Source organism: Geotrypetes seraphini, chromosome 5 (assembly GCF_902459505.1).
Source record: "Geotrypetes seraphini chromosome 5, aGeoSer1.1, whole genome shotgun sequence".
In the NCBI taxonomy this organism is placed as follows: domain Eukaryota; kingdom Metazoa; phylum Chordata; class Amphibia; order Gymnophiona; family Dermophiidae; genus Geotrypetes; species Geotrypetes seraphini.
The window spans coordinates 50,156,591-50,183,361 of NC_047088.1; the positions used below are offsets into that span (position 1 = coordinate 50,156,591).

At 42.1% G+C, this 26,771-nt stretch overlaps 1 protein-coding gene across 4 annotated transcripts in view; it reads right to left on the minus strand.

Annotated features, from left to right (window-relative positions):
- Positions 1-5,200: 5,200 nt before the first annotated feature.
- The window catches only part of CYSLTR1 (cysteinyl leukotriene receptor 1), a 184,540-nt gene continuing 162,969 nt past the window's right edge, over positions 5,201-26,771 (minus strand). For 3 of the 4 annotated variants that reach the window (XM_033947119.1, XM_033947116.1, XM_033947118.1), the window contains 2 exons: positions 6,979-7,092; positions 5,201-6,885 (listed from right to left, as the gene is read on the minus strand). In XM_033947119.1, the coding sequence (XP_033803010.1) occupies positions 5,831-6,868 (1,038 nt within the window). In that variant the 5' untranslated portion in view covers positions 6,869-6,885; positions 6,979-7,092 and the 3' untranslated portion in view covers positions 5,201-5,830. Of the gene's footprint in view, positions 6,886-6,978; positions 7,093-22,592; positions 22,764-26,771 lie in introns of all 4 variants that reach the window. The other variant, XM_033947117.1, reaches the window with a different exon arrangement.

Sequence of the window (26,771 nt, forward strand, 5' to 3'; positions counted from 1 at the left end):
ATCCAACATTTCTCCCTCTCCTATCCCGCAGATTGTGTGCAGCATGTTCCAACATTTCTTCTTCTATCACCGCTCTCCATCACCATGCTACATCTCATCCTCCATTCCCTCCACGGCCAAGTCTAACATTCCTCCCTCTTGTATCCCTTTCCATCTGTCCCACTGTTCCCTCTCCACCACCACATTCAACATTTCTCCCTCTCATCTCTCTCTACCTCACTCCTCTCCCACCTAGGGTTACCAGACGTCCGGATTTCCCTGGACATGTCCTCGAAAAGGAGGACATGTCCAGCGGTCCAGACATCTTTTCAAAACCTGACACTTTGTCCAGGTTTTGAAAAGCTTCCCGTTAAAATTGCATCGGGAAGGGGTATCCGCGCATGCGTGAACACAACGCAGTGACCAAACCAAAGAGAACTGCAGACAAATGTACAAGGATGCAGGCTAAATTTATTGTAACAGAATTTATGAATGCGGTTAATATTACCACCTTAAACCAAACCAAAGGACCCGACATGGTCCGTGTTTCAGTAAACACGCCTTCTTCAGGGGTCCCAGGTGGCTGTGGTATCAGATAGAACCGCAAACTAAAACTTAGCCTGTGCGTAGAAAAAAGCAGTTAAAACAACTCCGCCGGTGGGTGGAACTGGGCAGGCCTGGGGACATGGCCATGGGTCCGGATTTTCCTTCGGGAAAATCTGGTAACCCTACTCCCACCACCATGTCCAACAATTCTCTTTCTTCCTTTCACCATGTACACCATCTCTTTCCCTTTCACTCACACCCATTCTCAACAATTTTCCCTTTCTAGTATCCCCCCTTCTCAGCATCTGTCCCTCCTTCCATTCTATGTCCCAAGTTCATACCCCCTCCCTTCTGTGTCCCAATGCGCTCCCTTTCCCTTGTGTCCCAAGTCCCCTCCCTTCCTTCCAGCCTTTATCCCAAGTTTGGCCCCTCTCTCTCTCAAGTTCATGCCCCCCTTCCAAGGGTGTGTACCTGTGTTCTGACCGGCTCTGAGACATCCAAGTAGGCCTCCTCCTCCTTTCTTCCAGCTACCCTTCTTTCTTCACAAAGCCACAGACAGCAGCAGCAGAGTATGGGCAGAGGTCTTGGTGTGCTGGCTTTGTGGCCTGCTACCAAAAGGTACATGGCCACACAGCTTAGAAGGAACATTGCTTTATTCCTTTTCACTTTTTATCTAATCAACTTTCTATCTCCTTCTCTCATCCCCTAGCTTTCACATTTCTCATCCTCTTATTCCCTTTTATTTGCTTCCCATTACCACATTTCTGCCCTCGTATACTCATTATTCTGTTCACTCTTCCATATGGATCCCTCTTCCTTATGGCTTACTCCACCCTCATTTCTTTCCTCTCTTCTCTCTCCCTCCCACAAGTGCAACATCTCCCTCTCCCCTTCCGCCCTCAGTCCATTTCCCCTCCACTTTTCCCTATCCATCTCTCCCTCCTCCTTCTGTCCCCTTCCCTGAATCTTCTTTCCTTTCCCCATTTTGCCTTCTCCACATGTTGCCCTCTCTACCTCTATCTCTCTTTTTCACCTCCTTCTACCATCTCTCCCTGACCCCTCAGCCTTCCCCCATGTCCATCTCCCCCTCTCTTGCTCACTCTGTCCTCCTCCAAATCCATCTCTCACTGTTTCCCTTCTAGCCTCCTCTGCAATCCCTAAGTCCATCTCTCCCTGTCCCTCACAAATCTGACATCTTTCCATCCCTCCCTCCTTCCCTTACCCTATTCCTAAGTCTCACATCTCTGCCTCCTTCCCTCATTTGAATCCAACATCTCTCCCTTCCTCAAGACCTATATCATTCCCTCTCTAACTTCTTCCTCTCCTCCGAATCTGAAATGTCTAGCAAGGGGCCTTATTTCTAGGCAGCACTCTGGTGGAAGTGGCTGCCGGTCAGCTCTCTCTGCTGCATTCCTCCCCCATCTACTCCTTCCCTGCGTGTGCGCCTACCCTGAATTTCTTGTAACACTTGCCAGGTGGTGGACTCAATTCACAGCATCACTCTGCTGCTGGCTCCGGTGTCTTCCCTCCACTGCAGCCCACCCTCTCTGACAACTTCCTGATTCCGCTGTGGCGGGCCGCAGTGGAGAGAAGATGCCGGGGAGGGGCTTGAAGTGCTGAGGGTCCTTATGCGTCTGGACTAATCAGAGCCTTAGGCCCCTCCCCATAGGCACTGGTGAGGAGCCTAAGGCTCTGATTGGCCCAGACGCCTAAGGCCCCACCCACAGGAGGGGCCCTAAACAACTTGGGTCAATCAGAGCCGTAGCCCCCCCCTCCCTGGTGCATCCAGATAGGGGCTTTAAACAACCTGGGCCAATCAGCCTGGGATGCACTGGAGAGGGGAAGGCCCGCTATTTTGAAGAGGCAGGCCTGCAGGCCAGAGCCATCTAAGTAAGGTAAAGGGGAGAGGTTTGGGTCGTCGTCGGCACGAAGGGGGGGTAGTTGCATGGCAGTGGGAAAGAATGGGCATCTCTCACACTGCCTAGGAGATGTTTGGGGAGGTGTTGCTTGGCAACGGGAGAGTGGGCATCTCTCCTGCTGCTGTGGGGGAGGGGCTATAATACACGCACTCAAGACGTGTGCTTTTATCACTCCCCTAAAAAAAGATTATAATTTATGTGAATCATGTAATTTTATTTTGTTTTACTAGCCACCCAGATGCAATTTTAACAGTGCTGGCACTGTACCGGCACCCTAGACCAGTCACTGACTTTTTGTCACCAAAAGCCAAAGCCACTTTTGGAGAATGAGTTGGTGATATTAAGAATCCACCGGTGTGCTTGTTTCAATATTCGAGAGCCCATTTGCATGGCAGTGTCTGAGACTGCTAGGAAGCTTGCTAAAGACCGCGATAAGCCATTTTGATAATCTGCTGCCAAAATGCATCCAGGCTAAATTGGCTGGAACTGGTTTAGTGACCATGTTAAAGGCAACCTTAAGTTTTGAGAATCTGGCCCTATATTGTAAACCACATTCCTTTTGACAGAGTGTTAAAATATTTTGGGACTCATTCAGTTAACATGAATGAGTGTAGGCTGTTTGTGCATGAGTACAGTAAATGTTACCACACTGGCATGACAGAGCATGCTAATTTGTGCACTTACTGCTTGCTGTGTTATGGGTATGCACTGCGCACTGAGTTAATGCATAGTATTTCACTGCTTACTGTCTTGGCTGCTAACAAGGATGCAATTAGTGCCTCCTCACAAGGTGCTGTTAAATACTCCTTCTCTAATGGCATCCATTTACTGTGGCCACTACTGAAATTAAAAACCCCGTCACCCTGCTCAGCCTCCATAACCCTTCATCCCCCAACCAGCCTCCATATCCCATCTTCAGCCCCAATGATTATCCACCATTCACTTCCCCCCAATTTTCCACAGCACTTACCACGGGTATCGCTGGTGAGTTAGCTGGGAAGGTGGGGGGAGAGGGGCTGGAACGATCCATACATGCTACTGCCACATCATGGGCTTAGGTTCAATGGCAACTGACCCCCTAAGGATAATGATTCAATACCACCACTAGGGACCACCAAATAAGGAGCTTATAGCAATTTGCAAAACAGATTTGGAATAAATATTGAATACTAAGGGGGTAATTCTATAACAGTGTGTACCTGAATAGTGCTTATTCTATAAGAGAAAGTAGGCACCTATTTTCCTTTATAAAATGCTAGCATAACTAGATATATACAGTACAATTATACCAGCCACAGAGCTATGGCATAACTGTCCAAAGATACTGGTAGGCATCTAACTTATCGTATTCTAAGGTTAGGTGTGCACCGCCCACAGCCCACACTTTACTGAGAGGTCATAAATATGTATACCCACCTGCAAACCATGCTCTATGGGAAATATATAGAACAGTGCTTAGGCAGTGTATCAGCATTTATGCATGATGTATACACATGCACATGTATATGCTGCTATTCTAATGACTTACACATGTACAGTATGTGGAACCTATCTGTAGGTGCCCACATAGTAAAATTGCCCCACTGAAGGCTTACAAAGAAGGCGGCAGAATTTCTGTGCATATTGCGTGGAATTTTTATACTCTTACGATACTTGAAGGCTCATGGGAATTTCTCTTTGTGAATCCTTATCATTTCTATATCTTTGCTCGATGTATGCAGCTTGAGCCACAGAAATTCTTCCAAACTTATATTTTCCAGGTGTGTTCCCTAAACTCACCTCTATTACTGCCTCATTTCCATGACTAATGTGGATCTTCAAAGATTTTTTTAATCATTTTGAAATTGAAAATCCCTTTCAAAATTATTCATAGTACGAACCTGTGCACTAACCAGAGGCTTTTCTATGTTGTTGATGAATGTTTTTCCAAAAGCTGTATGCTGTATCCTTCAAAATTTGTGACAGCAATCCTACTAAGATAGGAAGTTGATCTATGGTGGGATTCTTGCTTGTTTATTGATCACTCACATGGATGCCAGTAGGTGCAGTGGGTGCCCTGGCATCCTGGATATTAAGCAAACTACTTCAGTATGTCAAGGGAGGGTTACTTTTGTTGAGTTTTGTTGACTCCTATAATAACTTTTAAATGAGTTCTCATACAACCAAAATGTATACATTTATTAATCATCCTTATGAAGAAATTCATCCAAGACATTGCACCACAGGTAAGAGTTTGAATTATGTATGCTGTTGTTTTTGTCACTAGCCCCCAGATTCTGTGTAGTCGTAGGTCACCCAACGTTGTTTGCCCAAATTAATTAGATAATGAGGTATTAACAATTGATGATGTCAATTGGCATTGCTTTGGACTTATGCCTACATGCTATTTTATAACACCATGTGCCCAAATTGTCTCACAAGTAACTCAGAAGGGGATGTGGCCCTGGGAGGGGCATGAGTGGGTCAGGGGCATGCCCAATACTTGGATGCAGAGTTATAGAATAATCCTCATGCCCAAAGCAGGAATCCATGCTTAAGCGCTATTCTATAAAGGATGCATAGCCCAGAGCACCCTTTATAAAATAACACTTAGCATGGATTCTTCCCAGTGCTTACCAATTACTAAATCTGGCCCTAGGTGCGCTAAGATCTGCTTAGTACTCATACAGAAAAAGATGCAGTGTAGCACTAGAAAGTTCAATTGCTATGCAAATGTTATTGAAAGAACTCATTTTAACTGTACAGTTTGTCATAAATATTGGAATTCCATATATTTATTACTACAGAAGTAATCAGACATCATTATTTTTGTTACAGCGTTTCTCAGACCTAGCTTTGATATAGTGTCTGTCAAGCTTTTTGGACAGAAGTCCTTTTTCTGTACCTTATGCTATCATTCTTTCATTTTAATCGTGATCCTGAATAGTTATGTACAGTACAACATCTTTGGATCATTCTTACACTGAGCAATAAAAGATATCACAGAATGCAAAGAATCCACATAATAACTGTTGCCAAAGAACGTGAGAAACCACACAAAACGGTATATAGTTCATATTAAAGTAACGTATTGATTTTTACACTGTTCATGGTCTTTTCTTGTATAAACAGCATACGATTCCTTAAAGATGGGTTGTGGGATTGCAACATATTGCGCTGTAATTATGACAAAACTGGCTCGGAAAGTAAATTGTATGTCATGCAGAGAAACCAAAGGTATGCAAAGAGGCAATGATCTGCAAACAGGCAAATCAACAGACAACACGGAGCAGACCAGGAAATATAAAAGCTCTCAAATTTATTGTAGTAAACACATTGATGCACTTTTATATTTTCTGGTCTGCTTCGTGTCGACGTGGACAAACTGCTTCACCAAAGAAGCACAACTAACTTTCATTGCTGTCTTGTTTGTTTTCTTTAAATGCATCACGTTTCTCATGTGTCATAAAGGATTTCTTTTTTTCGCAGGAATAGCGTAGGCTTGATTCAGAAGGTTTTCGTAAAGTAGAAAGCCTTTTCCTGAAGTTCTCTCCTGAAAAGAAATATAGGAGGGGATCAAAGCAGCAATTGGAAGCTGCTAGGGCCAAGGTTATCACTACTGATTTTTGCATACGATGTCTTTCTTCACAGGTCTTATTTTGTAGATACTGCAGGTGAACTGTTCGTTGAATATGATATGGCATGAAGCTGATGAAGAAGACAGCCATTACAATGATTATCATACGGATGGCTTTTTTGCGAGTGGCCTGCTGCTTGTTCATGGCATTCTTCAATAACGTCTTTATAATCAGAGTATAGCAAATCAGAATGACGAGAAAAGGGATAAGGAAGCAAAAAATGAGAGAAAGAAAGTTTATTGTCTTCAGCGTTGTGACAGCACTTGTTTTAGTTGGAGGTTCAAAACACTTTGTTTTGTTGTTATTTTCATAAGTGCCACTCATTAGAAAAGGGATAGCAGTCAGAGTCACAAAAATCCAAATGACAGCACACACAATCTTGGCATTTCTTACATTCACTAGTCTGAGATTCCTGACCGGAAATACAATGGCTACAAAACGAAAAAAGCTCATTGCTGTCAAGATAAAAATGCTGCAATAAAGGTTGACATAGAAAGCGTAAGAACTGATCCTGCACAAAGCATCCCCAAAAAACCAATTGCCTGTGTTAGTATAATACACCACCCGAAGAGGAAGGGTGAATATGAAAAGGAGGTCTGATACAGCAAGGTTCATCATGTAGATATGAAAAGCTGTCTTCTGATTGTATGTCCTGATGAGGATGTACAATGCAAAGCTGTTTCCGAAGAAGCCAAAAAAAGTCAGCATAGAGTACACTGTGGAGTACACTTGATTTCGAAATGCATCAATATTTGGGCAGCTCTCATTTACTCCCAAGAGTGTTGTGTTTACTGTAGCTATCATCATCAGTCAGAAGATGAAGTCTAAAATAAGAGAGAAAACAGTTTGTTTGTTTTTTAATATGTATTATTTACTATGTAATATTTTACAGAACAGCCAAGCAAAGGACTACTGACCTATTAGTAATCGAACATTATTTATTAGAACATCAGGACCTTGAAGGGATGATTCAATGTTCCAGTTCTTCAGGGATCCGCCACACAGATGCCAATTCACTAGTCTTTCATTGCCTGCAATTATAATAAAAATTCAAATGAATTCCTGGCTCATTTGAATCCATAGCAAACAATTTCAGGAAATTATTTGTGCACTGCTGCAACTAGAAACTTCAAGCATTCCTTGTTGCCGAGAGGTCATAGCAGTCATTTTCTTGAGGTTGCCACAAGGGGCAGGAGCAAATAGTCCTTGTTCCTTTCCCCATCACCCCTACTGGACAACAAGGGAACTAAGGTAGATCTGGGGGGAAGAGGATCTTCCTATCACAGGAGGGGGAGGGGTTTTCAGAGAGAAACATTTTTTAATGTGGGTTCCAGCCAATATTCAACTAGGGCCCACATAAGCTCCGGTGGCTAGACCTAATCAATTAGGACCAGGCATTCAGGGCTCTGCAGAGCCCTACAATGGCCCAACACTGAATATCTGGGGCTAATTCTGCCCACAGCTGTCAGCATTTATAAAGACACAGGCTGAATATCTACCCCTAAATCAGTGGTCTCAAACTCAAACCCTTAGTGGGGCCACATTTTGGATTTGTAGGTACTTGGAGGGCCGCAGAAAAAATAGTTAATGTCTTATTAAAGAAATGACAACTTTGCATGAGGTAAAACTTTATAGTTTATAAATCTTTCCTTTAACAGTTAAAGGAAAGATTTATAAACTATACAGAGTTTTACCTTATGCAAAATTGTCATTAACTATTTTTTCTGCGGCCCTCCAAGTACCCTATTTTTTCTGCAGCCCTCACATTTAAAGTTTAATATCTTTCCTTTCTCAAAACTGGCTGGCCCGGAACTTCCTCCCCAACGTTAGAATTGACATCGGGTGGCGAGAATTGGTCGGCTCCGAACTGGGGAAGATATGCAGGGAGAGCTAAGACCTTGGGCACTGGCCTGTTCCCCAATTGCGGTGGCTTGGGGAAGGGCAGTGGGAAGGGAAGCAGATTGGGGACCCCTGCTTTAGGCGAGGATAAATCGTGGGCTACAAAATAGTCCCAGGGGGACCGCATGTGGCCCGTGGGCCGTGTGTTTGAGACCGCTGCCCTAAATCTAAATGTTGCTCGTTTAGGGATACTGTTATTTTCTTTGTAACCAAATGCCCACATTTCTAATATTTTTTTAAAAAAACAAACACCACCAAACTAAAGAAAACTCAGATTCATGTGGTACTGAGTTGAAGAAGGAAGATTATACCACTGAAGGAGCTGCGGGATAAAGTACAGGAGCCCTGTCAGGTAATTTGGAATTAACTGGGAAGTGACTTTGTTTTTCAACTTGTAAATTATATATTTTTTTCAAACATAACTTAAAACTTTCAAAGAGTGCTTAATGGAACCTATACACTTCTCCCTCTGTATTTGCGGTTTCACCATTCGCAGTTTTGATTATTCGCGGTTTTTAGCTTGCAGGCTCCTCCCCCAAAATTACATCAGCTTGCATAGAGAAATCGCTGATTCCAAGTGTTTACAGAGAAAATCGCTGATTCCCAGCACTCTCTTCACCGTGTTTGCCTCTCCTTCAGGAACAGGCCAGGTCTCCCACCATGTTATTCGCAGTTTCACCATATTCACAATGCTTTTTAATAGAAAATAGTGAATAACATATGAAAAAGTTATTTGCAGTTTTTCTGTATTTGCAGTTCTGTTAATCCTCTATTACAGCGAATATGGAGGGAGAAGTGTAATTGAATTAAAGCAGAAGGAAAGAGCATAGGAGCCAACTTTTGAAAATGGTTGGGGGTGCTGAACTCATAACTCATAACAAATTTCCACTCACCCAACAAAGAAAAACAAAAATACGGGTACATCTGGTACTGAGTGACCAGTCTATATCTAAGGGCTCCTTTTATGAAGGTGCGCTAGCGTTTGTAACACATGCACCAGATTTGCGCTAGCAGAAAAACTACCGCCTGCTCAAGAGGAGGCAGTAGCGGCTAGCACACGTGGCATTTTATCGCGCGCTGTTCTGCGCATTAAGGCCCTAACGTGCCTTCGTAAAAGGAGCCCTAAATGTCAAGAGCAGGGCAGATAATGTGGACATGGGAAAGATTCATGGGGCTAAATCAAAAGCTGGGGTCCTGCCAGTCACTCCTTCCTCCCACCCCCTGCTGCTAATCAGCATCATAATCACTCTCTTCCCCCCTCATTAAGAACATCCGTTGCATTTTCCCCCAACCAGTCCTCTCCCCTCAGCCACACTACACCACACCTCTCTTCCTTGTCCTTTCCCCCCACTTTTCCTCATCAATTGAGCGCCCCCGACCCCAAGTACCTCTTGAAATGTTTGCTGGTGCGAGCAGTATCATCCACCCCTGGCCTTGCAACCAGGAAGTGATGTCAGAAGAGAGCCCAGGCTGGCGTTAGCAGCAGATGAATGTTTAAAAAAGTTACATGGAGGAGGAGAGTCACTGGCCATCTCTGCAAAAACAGTGCTGAGGGCGGTCTCCACCCTTATTATACCACTGTTGCTACCCACTCCTTTTCTGCCCAGGTTTAGTGGCTCTGTTATCCAGAGACTCTCTTCCTTTAATATAATGGTGTAGTGAACAGGAAAGCAGGAGCCAAAGACAAGGAATTTGAACTGTTTTCGGTTTTTATAACAGCACAATTTCCCTTGAAGAGGTGTTTCTTCCTATTGTTGTTGATCACTGAATTGTCTGACAGAAGAACCAGTCCCTTGTTCCAGAAGCTGTGGGAGACTGGTAGTATTTAAAAGTCAATATTTAGGTCAAGTCACTAGAGGTCTCTGCATTCCTGTGTGGAACAGAACCCTAAGGTTCCTATATGTGTACAGTATGTTCAAACCTTTTTCTAGAGAAGTTTCTTTCTGTTTTTGCTATACTATATTTTGAGGAAGTGTTTATTTCACAATTCTAAAGAATTCAAAGGAAACATGAAACAGCTTCTTAGAAAAACCAGCAAAATATATATAAATCCCTTTTGACAGCTAGTAGTATCACATTACCCAATAGGCACAAGCCTAAGGGTCTGTCTGAGGTTAGATGTCCTTATAGGTTGACTGTAACAGGTTGTATTATTGCAATTTTGTTTAAATTCAAAGGTAGAGGTGTCACTTAGACTTAGGGCTCCTTTTACAAAGCCGCACTAGGGCCTTAATGCGTGGAATAGCGCATGCTAAATTGCCGCACGCGCTAGCTGCTACCGCCTCCTTTTGAACAGGCGGTAGATTTCCAGCTAGCACACGCTAATCCAGTGCGTGCGTTAAAACCGCTAGCGCAGACTTCCGGTTTGGACTCGAACAACATGGCTGTGTGAGTTGTTTGCTCCCACCTCTCTCTCAGACCATCGCCTAGAAACCACTTGAATTTTCTGCTTTCATTTGGATTTGCAGCCTTATCATACGTTTCCTACACTTTAGCAAGCGATATGACCACCAAAAAAGCAAAAACGGACATGCTCCCAGCAAACAAACGCCTAAAATTGGCTCCCCCATCTCCTGACAAGTCTGGCGCCACCGCGACCCTCGAGGAAGAGAATGATCCGATTCTAACTGAATTACAAAATATTAAAGCATTGATGAAATCTCATATGGAAATCTCAAAGGACATGCGGGTAGAACTGGAATCTATACATACCCAGATTGCAACTTCTCAACAGCGCTTTGATCTTCTCTCTGAATGGGTGGCTACGGTAGAAAAAGACATAACTCGGCGGCCATCATTAAACTTTCTGCAGACCTGGAGGATTTATCTAACCGCAATCGTAGGTCGAATCTGCGGATTCTGGGCATGCCGGAAGGGGCCGAAGGTAATGACACACTCGCCTTTTTAACAGCATGGCTCCCCAAATTCCTCGAGCTTGAATTTTCTCCGACTCTGGAACTGGAGCGAGCGCACTCTTCCATGCAACCCGGTAATAAACATCCACGCCCGCTGGTTGTCAAGGTGCTCCGTTTTCAACATACTTTGCAAATTCTGAATGCCGCAAAGGGAAGAGCGTCGATGCTGCACCAGGGACGTAAGATCATCATTGTGCCCGACCTGGCTCCCACCACGGCGGCTCGATGGAAAGCTTTTCTGGCCATGCAACAAGATCTTAAGGACTTGGGAGCGCAGTACGGCCTATTCTACCCGGCGAGATTCCGTGTCATATACAGAAATAAAACCGCTAACTATACTGATCCCGAGCTCCTGTGCACCTGGCTTCACCAGACCAAGATGGGATAATTCCTTGTTAACCACCTTCACTGACTGTCTTCTCGCTGGGCTCCTTGCTGCATTCCTCCTGTAACCTGCCTACATGTGCTGATCGCCATCCTCCATTCTTCAGCCAGCCGTTTTGCCTTCACTTCCAGGGGACATTATATCTCTCTTTTTCCTCCCTTTTCTTTAATATTTTCATTTATTTTCTGTATTTATTTGAATTGCCTTCATTGGTTGCTTTTCCCTAGATTATTCCGCTCTTAATCTACCTTGCTTTTCACTTTCATGGGTTTTTTTTCTTCGCCATCTTGTTTTCTTCTTCTCTCAATTTCCCCTTCTAATGAATTAACAAATGCCCTTTTCTCCCCTTGCATTATTCCGGTGCTAACCCTTTATGCTTCCTTACTTCCCTGCCTGTTTTAACTGTTTTCGGCGTCTGTTTTACTATCTGTTTTTCTCATTGTAGTTTCCCTTGCTTTCTATAGTTTGATTTTACTGGTTTTGCTCTGAATCTCCTCCCGCCATTACTACACGTGGCGCTTCTCGCTTAATAATCTCCTTTTCTACTCTCTTACTCCCTTATACATTTTTCACATTATGATTTCTCTTCTTGCTTGATTACTTTCCAATCTCTTATTTATCTCTTTGTTTCTTTTCTCTCATTCCTCTGTCCTATCCTTTGAATGGGGGTATTTATGTATCACTTAACGGTCTACATCTTTCTTCTACTTGCTCTCTTCCTCCCCCTCATACTATGTAGTTTACCAGATTAATTGTACGCTGCTTCTATTTTCTTCCATGTAATCTGTACTCTAAGCTTCTCCTTCTGTACTGTCTTTTTGATGATTAATTGTTACGACCTTGGTTTTATTTGCCTACTTTTACTGCACAAATCTGTCTCACTGCCTGTATTATGAATTTACATTGCCTTACATAGTCCTGGTAATATTTATTTCCTTTCTTGATCCCCCTCGATGAACTGAGTGTTGGTAATTGAGCTTATATTAGATTACTATTTATTTTTATCTATTTTAACATGTCCCTCTTCTATTCAACTTAACTTATTTTATGTCTATGCGATTCTAATGAATTATCCAATTTTTCATGAATTTTCATTATGTGTAATATACTGCTCAGTTTATTCGTTATCACTGCTTACTTTCTCATATATTATTGTGCCTCCCAGATGAATTTATCATAGTATTCACCTCATCTCAAATAATGTCTATTTCATTTCTTCCATACTGCCCTTTTTCCTTGATGAAATGTTGTTACTGCCCTGCATTCTAAATGCTTTTTACTGCACAGCTCTACTTCTTTTTTTTCTCTTATGTATTTTCATATACTTAATTTCTCATTGCAATGTGCCTCTCATTTTCTAGACTTTTGTATTGGATTATATTCTAATATTGAATTTGTTGATATGAGCTATATTCACTATTATTTATTGTATCATGTCCTCAATATCTGCATTTTGATTTCATCCATCTCTTCATCATTTCACTGAATTATTACTCACCACATGTATTTACCCCTTGTGTCTTCTTATAATTGGATTAATTTTTTATAATATTATTTTTTTCTTATGCTAACATACTGCCTGGCTTCACAGATAATTTTGCCTCTGCTTTTTGGCTTACCATATATAAAACTTATACTTACCCTCTCATTCTGCCTGGGCTTCTGCTGACTTTTTGTTCCAATCCTGTATTTTAATTGCTTATATTGCACATCCCTGCTCCATTACTTGTTGTATGAATTCATAATTACCATTGATATTCTATTCCTCATTTTCTAATTATTTGCCTTATGTTGCTTTATATTAATTAATTGATTAACTCTATATTAGACCTTCCTTTTACTTTTAATTACCATATCAAGTCCTTTAAATATGTAAATTAATTTATATTATATCCTTGCTCTTTATTTGATATATTCTTCTTACTGATAATCTACATCATGTGCTCTTTCTATTATTATATGCTATCTCTTTCTTTCACTTCTTCTTTTATCTACGTCTCCTTGGCTTCCTTCCTATTTCATATCTTATAATATTTACTGGTATTTTCCCATGAGATCTACTACTTTTTGTTAGAAACAAGTTACAGAAGCGGCTTTTAGGGCCCTTGAATGCACGCTCCACTCTTGTCCCAATGAGATGGAGTCTTGCTCCATTATAAACATCTAGGACTTTCTACTTTCCTGAAGATGTGATTTTTCATACATATTGTACTATCTAATTGTGTTTGTTGAGAGCCCTGCTCTCCTATAGAACATTCTTATTACATACAAGTTCTCGAATCCTGTACTTTCTTTCTCCGTTTTGGATTTTTTCCACAAGTTCTGTTTACCATTGTTGGCATTTGGAATGACAACACTAACTTACATCTCAAAGCTACCCCACACTAAATTGAAATGCTTTGTATCTTATCCATTATGTTTCTTGACCATGTGTGCTGCATACTCCTAATATCCCTTGTACTGTTATCCTACTCGCTCTGCACTTACCATTGTTGGTATCTGTATTGACTATGTTATTTTTATGTACTGAGTGGGACATTATAGCTCTTGGCCACATGTTTGACAAACTGGTGCTTTCTTCTCACCTTCCCTCTTCCTGGAGAGGATTATTCTTTCTTTTTCTCTTCTGTTCTTTTCTTGCTCCTTCTTACATTTACCTTGTTATTGCTATGGACGGACATCCACTCTCATTCACTTTTTTTTCCTTGTACATGCCATCCCTTAAAATAGTCTCGTGGAACATCAACGGTATCAATCAATCTCTCAAATGTAAAAAAATTATGGATTATCTTAAATCAAAAGATTATGATATCTTGCTCCTACAGGAGACCCATCTTAACTCCAATGACTGTTCTAAGCTCTGTGTCCCTGGTTATACCACGCATTTATTCTCTCCAGCATTTCATAAAAAGAGAGGGGTATCTATTCTCTTCAAAACCTCACTACAAATTCATGTCTTACATCAACTGTCTGACTCGGAGGGCAGATGGATTGCTACTTCAGTTCAAATTGCTGACTCGCTCCTCTCCATCGTTAATATTTATGCACCAAACATCGATTTGCCGTCTTTTATGTCCTCTGTCAGGGATACACTACTGGATGTAGCCGATAATCCCTTAATTATTGGTGGTGACTTTAACCTCCCGTTGGATGCTAACAAGGATAGACACTCTCTTTCCCACTTCCGTCCCTCTAAAATGTGGACCGAACTTCATCATATCATTCAGGATTTGGGTCTCTGTGACCCTTGGAGATCACTCCACCCTGAAGAACGCTCCTTCACATTCTACTCCGCCCCTCACCGATCATACTCTAGAATTGATTTCTTTCTCATCTCTAAATCTCTTCTTCCCTTGATCCGTGCTTCCCTTATTCACCCCATTATTCTCTCGGATCATGCTCCCATTGGTTTACATGTGGAATTACAACATACTCGACCGAACCGTATCTGGCGCCTCAATACCTCGATTCTTTCTGACTCTGCTTTTCTGGATATAACTCGTAACTTTATCTCAGAATTCTTCATTAACAACACCTCTTTCATCTCCTCCTATACCACTATTTGGGAAGCCTTCAAAGCGAGTCTTAGGGGTGAAGTGATTAGTTTCTTGGCTTGGAAGCATAAGGCTGACCTCTCTAACATGGAGACATTGGAGAAGGACATCTCCATATTGGAAAACCAACAGGCTGCCAAAAATCCCACCCATGTCTCCCCGGTCTTAATACAGAAAAAGGTTGAGTTTAATCTACTTTCTCGTCTTAAAGCCCAGCAAGACTTTTTAATTTCTAAAATTGACACCTATATATCTGCCAACAAATCTGGACGGTTTTTAGCCTGTTATCTCGCCAATCGTAAACAGCGGTCCAGAGTAGCAACGTTATTGAGGGAGGACGGATCCTCCGCTATTGATGACGCCTCCATATCAAATCTTTTTGCCACCTTCTATAAAACTCTATACTCGTCGTCTACGACCTCTTCCTCTTTTTCTAGCACTGAATTTTTCAAGGGCATCTCTCACCCCTCCCTAGATACCTCCCAAGCTACCAACCTCGGTGCTCCTATTTTAGAGAGCGAAATCCTGGAGGCCATTAAATCCCTTCCCTCTCACAAATCACCTGGGCCTGATGGATTCCCGATTGAATTTTATAAAGCCTTCTCAGTTGATCTTGTTCCACTGCTGAAACATTTCTTTGATTATCTTTTCTCCCATCCTTCTGATCAGGGTTGCTTCGTGGAAGCACACATTATAGTTTTACCTAAAGCCGGTAGAGATATCACCCATGTGGCTAATTATCGACCCATTTCTTTACTTAACACTGACTGTAAGATTCTGGCCAAGATCCTGGCTCTACGATTGGATAAAGTTCTAGGTGGGCTAATCCATCCTGACCAAGTTGGTTTCATGAAATCCCGCTTCATTGGGGATAATGCTCGCACTTTTCACGCCGTTTTGAACATCGCCCATTCTTCTCCTGATCCTTTGATTGCAATTTCCTTGGACACTGAGAAGGCCTTTGATATAGTGGAGTGGGATCATCTCTTTGCTGCTCTCCATTGGTTTGGCTGTGGTTCGGACTTTGTACAATGGATTTTATTAATGTACACCAAACCCTACTCTAGACTACGAATCAATGACTCTTTATCCAGCCCTTTATATCTTCATAAAGGCACCAGACAAGGTTGCCCCTTGTCTCCGCTTTTATTTAATATAGCCCTTGAGCCACTATTACTGGCCTCCTTCAACATCCTCTCTTAATGGGAGTCCCTGTAGGCTCCTTTCAAGTCAAAACGTTAGCATATGCTGACGATTTACTTATATTTCTGTCAAAACCTGCTTCCTCTATTCCCGTTCTTCTTCAGCTGGTATCTAAATTCTCTTCTTGCTCAGGATATTGAATAAATTGGGACAAATCCGAAGTTATGTCTCTTAATGCAGTCACCTCTTTAGCTGATTGTGGACCCACTTCATTCTGTTGGGCCAGCTCTTCCTTAAAATATCTTGGCACCCTCTTCCACCCAGATATTGACAGTATGATGTCTCTTAACTTATCTGCTTTAACGACCAAAGTGGAAGCTCTGGTAAAGAGATGGTCCCCTCTATCATTGTCCTGGTGGGGTCGCCTTGAAGCCATTAAAATGACTATCACTCCGATTGTTAACTATTATCTTTCCATGCTTCCTAAGCTGGCCCCAAAGGAGTTCTACAAATCCATTGAGAGCAAACTATCCACTTATCTTTGGTGTAAAAAGACCCCTCGTATCTCACTGAACATTCTTAAATCCTCTAAAGAAAATGGGGGCATGGGATTTCCGGATTTTTTCCTTTACCATGTAGCCTCATTTCTGCGCTATAGTACACTATGGACTCAGGACCCCACTTTGCTTCTGAGCTCAGCTGCCTGGCTCCGCATTGAACAACACTTTGTAAGCCCAATCCCTCTGTCCAGCCTACCGTTTATATCTATTTCCTCTTTGCTTTCTAGATCCACTGTCATAAGTGCTACTCTTCAGGCGATTTATCATTTCGATCGCATTTCTGGATCCGACAGACGTCTTACGACTTCTTCGCCTCTCTGGTATAATTCCTCCTTTCGTATTGATGATCGCCTTATCAGCTGGCGCCTGTGGATGGATAGAGGGGTTTGGACTTTAAATTAAATCTTAGATAATGGGAAGCTCCTATCCTTTTCCCAGATCATGGCTAAATTTGCCTTACCACTGTCTGAATGTTTTCACTGGATCCAGCTCTCCCATTGCTTATTAAAATGTTCTCCCTCTATCTTTTCCTACACGTCAACATCTCCATTCATAACATTCACTCGTTTAGGCCTGGAGCTTGGTCACACCACATCCCTCTTCTACAGAGAACTTCAATCCCACTTATATCCCAGATCTCGGAGATCTACTGAAGTTTGGTCACCCCACACCTCTTGGCGTGGATCTAATCAAGACTGGGTTAGATACTTTAGTAAAATCGTCCGCCCATCGGCCTCCGCTAGCTTATCTCAATCTTTATACTTTCTTGCCTACAAGGTCTTCTGGACACCCAATAAGATGTTTATGGCGGGACTTAGAGATTCCAACTTATGTTGGCATTGTACTTTAGAAATGGGGATCTTCACCACATGATCTATGCGTGTCCTATCATTAAAGAGTTCTGGACACATGTATGGAGCCTTATCAAACGCATACTTCCTATCTCTTCTGAATTTTCATTCGATGTTCTCCTTTTCAGAGCCTTAGCGGTGTCTGACCCTCTGTCCGCCAGTCAACAATCTCTTCTCAATATACTAATTGCTTTAACGATTCAAATGATCCTTCACAATTGGAAGTCTGCTGACTTACTTAATATTGTTTTCTGGTGGAACACTGTTCTTATGATTCATTTGTATTAGCTGAAAGCGGCAGAATTTTCTAACAGAACTCTGCCCGTATAAAAAATATGGGAACCTATCCAGCACTTCTCTCCTTAACCGTTGTCTCTCCCTGTAATTCTACCGATTCCGTCTTCATTCTATTTCCCTTTCTGTCTTCCCTCCTGGGGGTGGGATGTCCGTCCTACATTTTCTTTTTTCTCGCTCTTCTCTTCTCTTGTTTCTATATCCTCTTTCTTCTTTCTCTTTCCTTTCTTCTCTCTTTTTTCATTGCTTCCTCCTCAGGTTTTCACATGGTTCTCCTGGACTCTTTGGTTTTTCCTTATGTTCCCCTTTGAGATGATCTGTATGTCATATCCTTGGAGTTCTGAATGGTTCAGTTGAACCTTACAGTTCATTTGTTAGCTGATGCTTTTTTTTCATGGTTCTTCCTTTATTGTATTTTCTTGTGTTATTGAAAACTCAATAAAAATATTTGAAATCTTAAAAACCGCTAGCGCAGCTTTGTAAAAGAAGTCCTTAACTTCCACATGGTAAATTTTAGTATGACCTCATTTTATGTAGGCACTTTTGATATTATTATATATAAAAAGATGCATTCAGTTTACCATAACTTTTACTACTGGGTTTTTTGGTTTTTTTTTTGGGGGGGGTTGCATTTTGTAACTCTTGATGAATTGGTACCTTTTCCCCTAGTTTCTATAAAGGGTGTGATCCAGAGATACCTGTATGTGCACAAATTGATTAACAAGCCAATTAGTATCAATAATTGGATGCTAATTGGCACTAATTAGAGGTTGCACACACATCTGACTGCATGCCATTCTATAATCCTGGATGTCCAAATCCCAGAGTACAAAATCCAAAAGGGGACATGGCTGCGAGAGCTGCATGGGCAGGTCAGAAGCATTCTCAAAAATTGTGTGCAGTGTTATAGAATTCTGGGGGTGGGTACCGGAGTTTCTACTAGGCGCTAATTCTATAAATGGTGCTCATCTTGGAGAGCCCTTTATCAAACAGCACTAAGTGCTGATTTTTCCTGGCCCTAATCAGGAGTTAATTCTTTTTATTTGTAGATTTTTTTAAAAAAGTGTTTCAAATGTTAGCACACATTGGAGCCATTTTACCAAACTGTGGTAGAAAGTAGTGCTGCCCGATTCAAGAAAAAAATTTTGATTCAATTCAATTCAGCCTATTGAATCGAATTTTTGATTTGATTCAATTCGATTTTCCTGCCCAATTGGGTGTTTTTTTTAAAACATCCTGGTGGGTTTATTTATAAAATAAACCCACCAGGATGTTTTAAAAAAAACACCCAATTGGGCAGGAAAATCGAATTGAATCAAATCAAAAATTCGATTCAATAGGCTGAATCACCCCTTTTAGTCTCTTCACCCCTTTTATAACCTCTTCATCCCCTTCCCTCCCTCCCTCCATGTACTTCTACACCAGGGCCCCCCCCCCTGAAGGCCTACACCCCACCCCTGAAGGCCTACACTCCACCCCTAAAGGCCTGTCTGTCCCCCCTTAAGGCCTGCACCCCCCCGAAGGCCTACACCCCACCCCTGAAGGCCTGCATGTTCTCCACTGAAGGCCTACACCCCACCCCTGAAGGTCTGCCTGTCCCCACCTAAAAACCTACACTCCACCCCTGAAGGCTTGCCTGTCTCCTCTGAAGGCTTGTACCCCCCCCCCCCCGGAAGGCCTGCACCCCCCAAAGGACTTCATCCCCCCTCCCCCTGGAAGGCCTGTGTGTTCCCCCTGGCCTCCCAGCATCAATTTACCTAATTTTAGCAGCCTGCATAAGATCACTGGTGCTAGCGATCTTTGCAAGCTGCCATACGTCTTCAGAGTTGTCTTCTCTCTGCCGCGGTCCCGCCCCTCCTCTGATGTCAGAGAAGGGGCGGGGCCATGGCAGAGAGAAGAGAGCTCCAAAGACATATGGCAGCTTGCAAAGATCACTAGCGCCAGTGATCTTATGCAGGCTGCTGAAATTAGGTTTATTGATTCTGGGAGGCCAATGGGAAAGCCGGACACCAGCGGGAGGTCAGTGGGTAAGCCACTTCCTGACTGACCCTCCCCACTCGCCCTCTAAAGAAGGAGCGTCAGGCCAGCAAGAGGCAGCGCTGCCGATCCTGCTTTAGGGGTGAGGGGGGAGGGTCAGTCAATGAATCAGGAGGCCAATTTTTTGTCATGATAAATCGATTCGAATCGATTCACCCGAAGTGAATTGGTGAATCGATTTGAATCGTGAATTGGGCAGCACTAGTAGAAAGTAGCCTTTGCCAGGGCCAGCTCAAAGGACTGTGGCACCCTGAGCCAAGTTTTCATCATCATGTCCTCCTCCCACATTTATTTACAATTTATTTATTTACAATTATTTATAACCCGTCTATCCACAAATCTAAGCAGGATACAATAAACACATACACATTCATAAATGCACATCTGACTGCATGCCATTCTATAATCCTTTTACTAAAGAGTGTTAAGCCCTAAGGCACGATTAGTGTACCAAAAAGGTTTACTGCAAAAGGTGTTAAAGTGTTTTGTGGCAATTTATCTGTTAGATTGTGTGTGTGGGGGGGGAGGGGGGTTGTCATTTTTTTCAGAAGGGAAATGGACGTGGAAGCATTATCCAGCTAGTGTGTTCAACTTCTTGCATCACTTTTCACTTCCTCCTGCAGTGCACCATATCATACTGCTCCCCTTCCAGGGCTAGTATGTTCTGATTAGTGTATGCTAACTGGATAATGTGGACTTAACATGGGGGCGCTCACCCCTGAAATCTATGTAGGTCACCCAAACTTTGGTGTGGATCCTAAATGCGTGCATAACATAATTGGTCAATTAGGTGCTAAAAATCAATAATTGGAGTTGAAAGGCACTTAGTTGGCAATAATTTGTAGTTATGCATATATCTGCCCTATTATGTAAAGAGTGCTTAAATTTTATAGTATGCAGCTTAAAAGGGAGCATGACAATGGGAGGGGAATGAGTGGGTCAGGGGCATTCCCAGAAATTAGGTGCAATGTTATAGAATACTTGGATTTTCTTGCCAGACTGCTATCAGTTGGGTACAAGGATTTACACTAGGTTTCTGCAGGTGTGAGTCCTTGATCCAAAGTTGAGTGTGTGAATCCAAGCTAAGTGCTGTTCTATTAAGGTTGCTTAGTGTTAAGTGACCTCTATACTGTAGAATTGATGCTTAGTGCAGATCTTAATGGAGCCTAACTTTTGGCTGGTAATGTTTAGTTTGAACTATATATATGCTGCTTATGGTTGTTACTATAATTCATTTGGCAGCTTAAGGACTGATTCTGATCCCTGAAGTTTGGTAATCGCATTTTGCTCATTGACCAGTAAGATTCTGACAACTGATTTGGATCATTTCTCACTGACCATGGGTATCACACCATATCATTTATTTTTCACATCATTTGTCATCCCTTGCTCCATTAAGTTCTAATCCTCTATAACTCGCCACTTAAGCATTTCACCTTCACATTGTTCACATCTGCTAATGATGTTCATTAATGTTATGATTTTATCCGTTTTTATTTATTTATTTCTGAATTTTCTAAACCACCTATACCTAAACGGTTAACAATTAAAACACTCACAGTAGTTCAAAGGAGAGTACATTTACAAAATACATTCAGTTACATTCATAAAAACATAAGAATTGCTGCTGCTGGGTCAGACCAGTGGTCCATCATGCCCAGCAGTCCACTCACGCAGCAGCCCTTTGATCAAGACAGGCGCCCTAACTGAGACTAGCCCTACCAGCACACATCCTTGATCAGCAGGAACTTGTCTAACTTTGTCTTGAATCCCTGGAGGGTGTTTTCCCCTATGACAGACTCCAGAAGAGCGTTCCAGTTTTCTACTACTCTCTGAGTGAAGAAGAACTTCCTTACGTTCGTACGGAATCTATCCCCTTTCAACTTTAGAGAGCGCCCTCTCGTTCTCCCTACCTTGGAGAGGGTGAACAGTCTGCCTTTATCTACTAAGTCTATCCCCTTCAGTACCTTTAATGTTTCGATCATGTCCCCTCTCAATCTCCTCTGTTTGAGGGAGAAGAGGCCCAGTTTCTCAAATCTTTCGCTGTACGGCAGCTCCTCCAACCCCTTAACCATCTTAGTTGCTCTTCTCTGGACCCTTTCGAGTAGTATCGTGTCCTTCTTCATGTACGGCGACCATAATAATTTAACCCACTTAGAATAATATCAAAAACTCAACGAGTTTCCATGTTATCCATCCCCACTAATTAAAGTGCAATAGTCACATTCCAGAGTTCTTATTAAATATGCCTACCAACACGGTTTCAAAGAAAAGCTTCCACAAACAATTGTGTCTTTAACATCTTTCTAAACTGTAAATGGTCAGAACAGATCCTCAGGATGCCAACGAGGGAATTCCAAAATTTTACTCCTGCCACGGACAACTTTGCCGCTCTATATTTATCATATCGAACAGTTTTCTCCTTCTCATGCCTTCTCTATGCATCATGTGTTTCAAATATTTTTATGTGATTTATGTATTTTATATATATATATTTATTATTTTTTTTTTTTTCAGACCCCTGATGCAGGAGTTGTGCGCTGAAACATGGCTCATGTTCATTGAGGCCCTTTGTGCTTTTTTGCTGCTTAACTGTGAATGCCATTTACTGAATCTGACCTTCAGCTCCCCCTAAATAGGAGGTGATAAGTTCTCTCACATTAACTTTTGGTAAGTCCTATGTGCTAATGGAAAAAATATTGGGAGACTTACATAACACAATAATTAAAAAAGTCCTAAATACTGTCACAGAAAATCTGGGTTTAACACCCAGGAAAGTCTTGCATTAAAACACATCCCAGACCTTAATGGTGTTTTAGTAAACAGTCCCTTAGTTACTTTACCAGTACAGTTATTGATTTTTACCCATGGGAGCTTATAATCCAACTTGTACCTGAGGCAATGAAATGTGATGTATCTTGCCCAAGGCCATATGGATGGAGAGGCAGGATTTGAATGCTGGCTTTATGGGATCTCAGCTCATTGCTCTAATCTCTAGGCTAATCCAGGCTGCACCAGCAGCCTCCGAAGGTATAGCAGGCTGCTGCAAGTTCCTAGAATACTTCTAGCAAATACAAAAATAAGACAATATCAGGCTTTGTCTACTATGAAAACAAGCCCTTGGAATAAGAATTATCTTTCCTGAAAAGGGAAAACTCTCATAGAGATGACAAGGGTGGCCTGTCCTAAGGAGTGAGATTTACCACTACAATGAGTTAGGTGAGCTTTTTCTCCTAGTACTAGCCCTGCCTAACACCAGTTCTGGCACATATGCATTCCAAAAACTGGCATATTCCAATCAATCAATATAAAATACAATTTTTGTCTTTCTAGGTTGTTTGGTTTTTCTATGATTCTAATCATGTTGGTTCCAGTTATTGGTGTAGTAAGGGGAGGGGGTGGTCCGCCCAGGTGCTGTCTTGGTGGGGGCACCAGCTCCTGTCCTCCTCTCCAACCCCCTGCTGCGCACATGCACCCCTTCCCTTATGTCTCTTTAATTTTCCAAGCACGAGCAGCATCACAAACTTGCTGTCCACATTGGGGGTCAGCTCTCTCTGACATCACTTCCGGGTCCCGTGCCCAGGAAGTGACATCAGACATGATGCAGGCAGCAAGTTCATGATGCTGTTTGCGCCAGGAAAATTAAAGAGGTATGGGGAAGGAAAGGGGGTGTGTGGCAGTGGGGGTTGAGAATGAGCGGGGGGTGGAGAGGAGGAGAGCGACACCACCACCCTGGGTGCCACTCACCCTTGCTACGCCACTCTGGTTTCTGCTTTCCTCTGTTTTAAGTCTCTTATCATGTTAAGATCTTCTTATCTAGTTGGCATTTCTTGTCTCTCCATGTCCATCATCCATTTTCCCTCTGTGGCCCTATCTGCTCTGCCCAGCATCTCCCCTCTATGTCCCTGCACCTATCCTCGCGCCATGTTTAGCATCTCCTTTGTCCTTATTCTTGCCCTGTTCAGCATCTCCATTCTGTCAGCATCCCCCTCTGTTCAGCACTGCCCCTCTGTGTCCCTATCCCCCAGGTATCCCGCATTGCACCTCCATCTCCCTATTCCTGATGCATCCAGGATTGCCCCTCTTTGTACCTATCCCCACGTGTCCAGCATCGCTCCTCTCTGTTCCTATCCTCCTCCCCATTTCTAGCATCAACCCCATGTCCAGTTTCTTGCAACACATTTCCCTTCCTCCTGCTCCATACTGCACTGCTTCTTCTCTAGGGCCATGATCACTCCATCTCTTTTCCTTCCCTCTTGTCTCTCTCTTCCAGATCACAGAGGGAGAGGGGTGGAAAGGAAGAGAGATGCCATACTGTGGGGAGCAGGGAGCATAGAGTAAATGTGTGAGAGGATGGTATTTAAGCTTTTGAGCTGGAGAAGTTGTCCAAATTCATGTTTCATGTACCTAATGCATATGACTTGGTCTGTCTCTTCCCACTGCTTCTCCTTTCTGTAACATTTAAGATTTAAAAACCTAAGAAAATGAATCAGCTTCAGTTGTTTTTCTTTCTTATCCCCAAAGATAGGAAGCACATTTGCCAAGCACTTCCTTTTCTGGCTGCAATGACCATATACAAGCTTTGAAGCTGTCTATTTACTTTTCTGAAGATCATTGCAGGATATGAACATAATTGCCATACTAGGATAGAACGAAGGTCCATCATGCCCAGTATCCTGTTTCCAACAATGACCAACCCAGGTCCCAAGTACCTGGCAGAAACCCAAACAGTAGTAATATTTCAGAGCTGAGATTGTGATGTCATAATGCCTCATTCCACCAATGCTTAAGAGCCAACCTCATCAGTGATGTCACAATAGCTTGATTGTTTTCAATAGTGGCCAACCCAGGACCCAAGTACCTAGGTAGATCCCAAGTAGTAAAACAGATTTTATGCTGCTTAGCCTTGAAATAAGTAGTGGACTTCCTCAAGCCTTCTCAATATGGACTTCTCATTAAGGAAATTATTTGAACCTTTATTAAACCCTGCTAAGCTAACTGATTTCACCATATTCGCTGGTGTAAGTCTGCATTTGCACTTTTAACTTTAGATGAAAGCACCTACTCTAGCTCAATGGCTGACATAAATGATTGCATCTAACTGTAGACTGTGAGACGCATAGATGCTAGTATTCTATAACCTACACATGTAACTGTTAGGCACGCCCCTGACCTGCTTATGCCTCTCCCAGGTCCAAGCCCCCCTCGCTTTAGATTTTGTGTGTGCAATTTATAGAACACTGACTAATGACAGGTACATGCAAAATGCTAATTAGGGCTAATGAAGACCAATTATAGCCAAAAACTGGTCGCTAATGCCAATTAGCAGCTGAGTAAGCCTTTAAGTTGCACTGTAATTCTATAACTTGCACACTAAACTGCATGTTAAGCCTAAAATTGGGCACACAAATTTATAGAATTAGGGAGTAAATAATGATTTTAGAAAGCTGCTGTTTACAAATGTAGATGGCTGGGATATTTAGATTTCAAAGGGGTGTGATTTGAGTGAGCCAAATATATATATATATATATTTTTTAATTGCAATTCAAATAGATATTACAAGAAAATACAGCACTCAAGAAAAGGATCTGGGTGTCATCGTGGACAATAAGTTGAAACCTTCCGCCCAATGTGTGGCAGTGGCCAAGAAGGCAAACAAGATGCTAGGAATTATTAGAAAAGAGATGGTAAACAAGACTAAGAATGTTATAATGCCTCTGTATCGCTCAATGGTGCGACCTCACTTTGGTGCATTCAGTTCTGGTCTCCTTATCTTGAAAAAAGATATAGCAACACTAGAAAAGGTTCAAAGAAGAGTGACCAAGATGATAAAGGGGATGGAACTTCTCTTGTATAAGGAAAGACTAAAGAGGTTAGGGATCTTCTGCTTGGAAAAGAGAAGGCTGAGTGGAGATATGATCGAAGTCTACAAAATCCTGAGTGGTGTAGAACGGGTATACAAAGGTTTACAAAGACTAGAGGACATTTGACGAAGTTACAAAGTAATACTTTTAAAACCAATAGGAGGAAATATTTTTTCGTTCAGAGAATAGTTAAGTTCTGGAATGCGTTACCAGAGGATGTGGTAAGAGTGGTTAATGTAACTAGTTTGGACAAGTTCCTGGAGGAAAAGTCCATAAACTGCTGTTGAGACAGACATGGAAGAAGCCACTGCTTGCCCTTGATCGGTAGCATGGAATGCTGCTACTATTTGGGTTTTTGTCAGGTACTCTTTTGATGCAGAGATGCATTTCTGCTTCCTATTTAAAGTTTGATCGGATACGTTACACCCTGAGGCAGCAGACGCTAGCCACCGTTGGTGTATCGATCAAACAGAAGATAAGTGGAAAGTTATTTTTTCTTCTATCTTTAAGCACAAATAGCACAAACAGCACCTTATAAGGCTTTTATCTGTCTGCAATGAAACAGAGGTGTTTTGCCAATGAGGTTAATGCGTAACCACCTTTTGTGGTGGTGGGAGAGCCTCTGTTTTTTTCAAATTGCATATTGTGATTAAGCCTGAACTGTGCTGTTGATATCCATCAGACATTATACATCTTTTTTGTGAAAGTGTTTTAAAAAAATGTATTGGGTTTTTATAATATCTGAGTTTTTTTTAGCTTTGAAGACCAAAGCCACAAAAAGGTGGTATGCAAGTCCCCCTGTTCCTCTGCATGCATAAGATACACTTATTCATATTAGAAGATAAAAACATTATTTCAGCAAACACCAAATTATAAAATACTGTACAAAGAAAATGAGAGATTAGATAGCATTTTCTTAGAATTATTCTAAATCATTTCTTATAACAAGGTTTCCCAAGCCTGAACATCCAGTTAGGTTTTCAGGATATCCACAATGAGGATGCATAAGATAAGTTTGCATTTACTGGACTTTTACAGTAGGCCAGATTACCTCATCCATATTCATCATAGATATCCTGTGGGAAGGTCCATCTTAGAGTAAATGAAAGTGATTCAAATTAGAATCGTGATAATGTTGTATATCCTGATCTGCACTTTTCAAGATGAACCTTGAGTAAAAGGTCTAAAATGCTTGCATTGTTAAAAC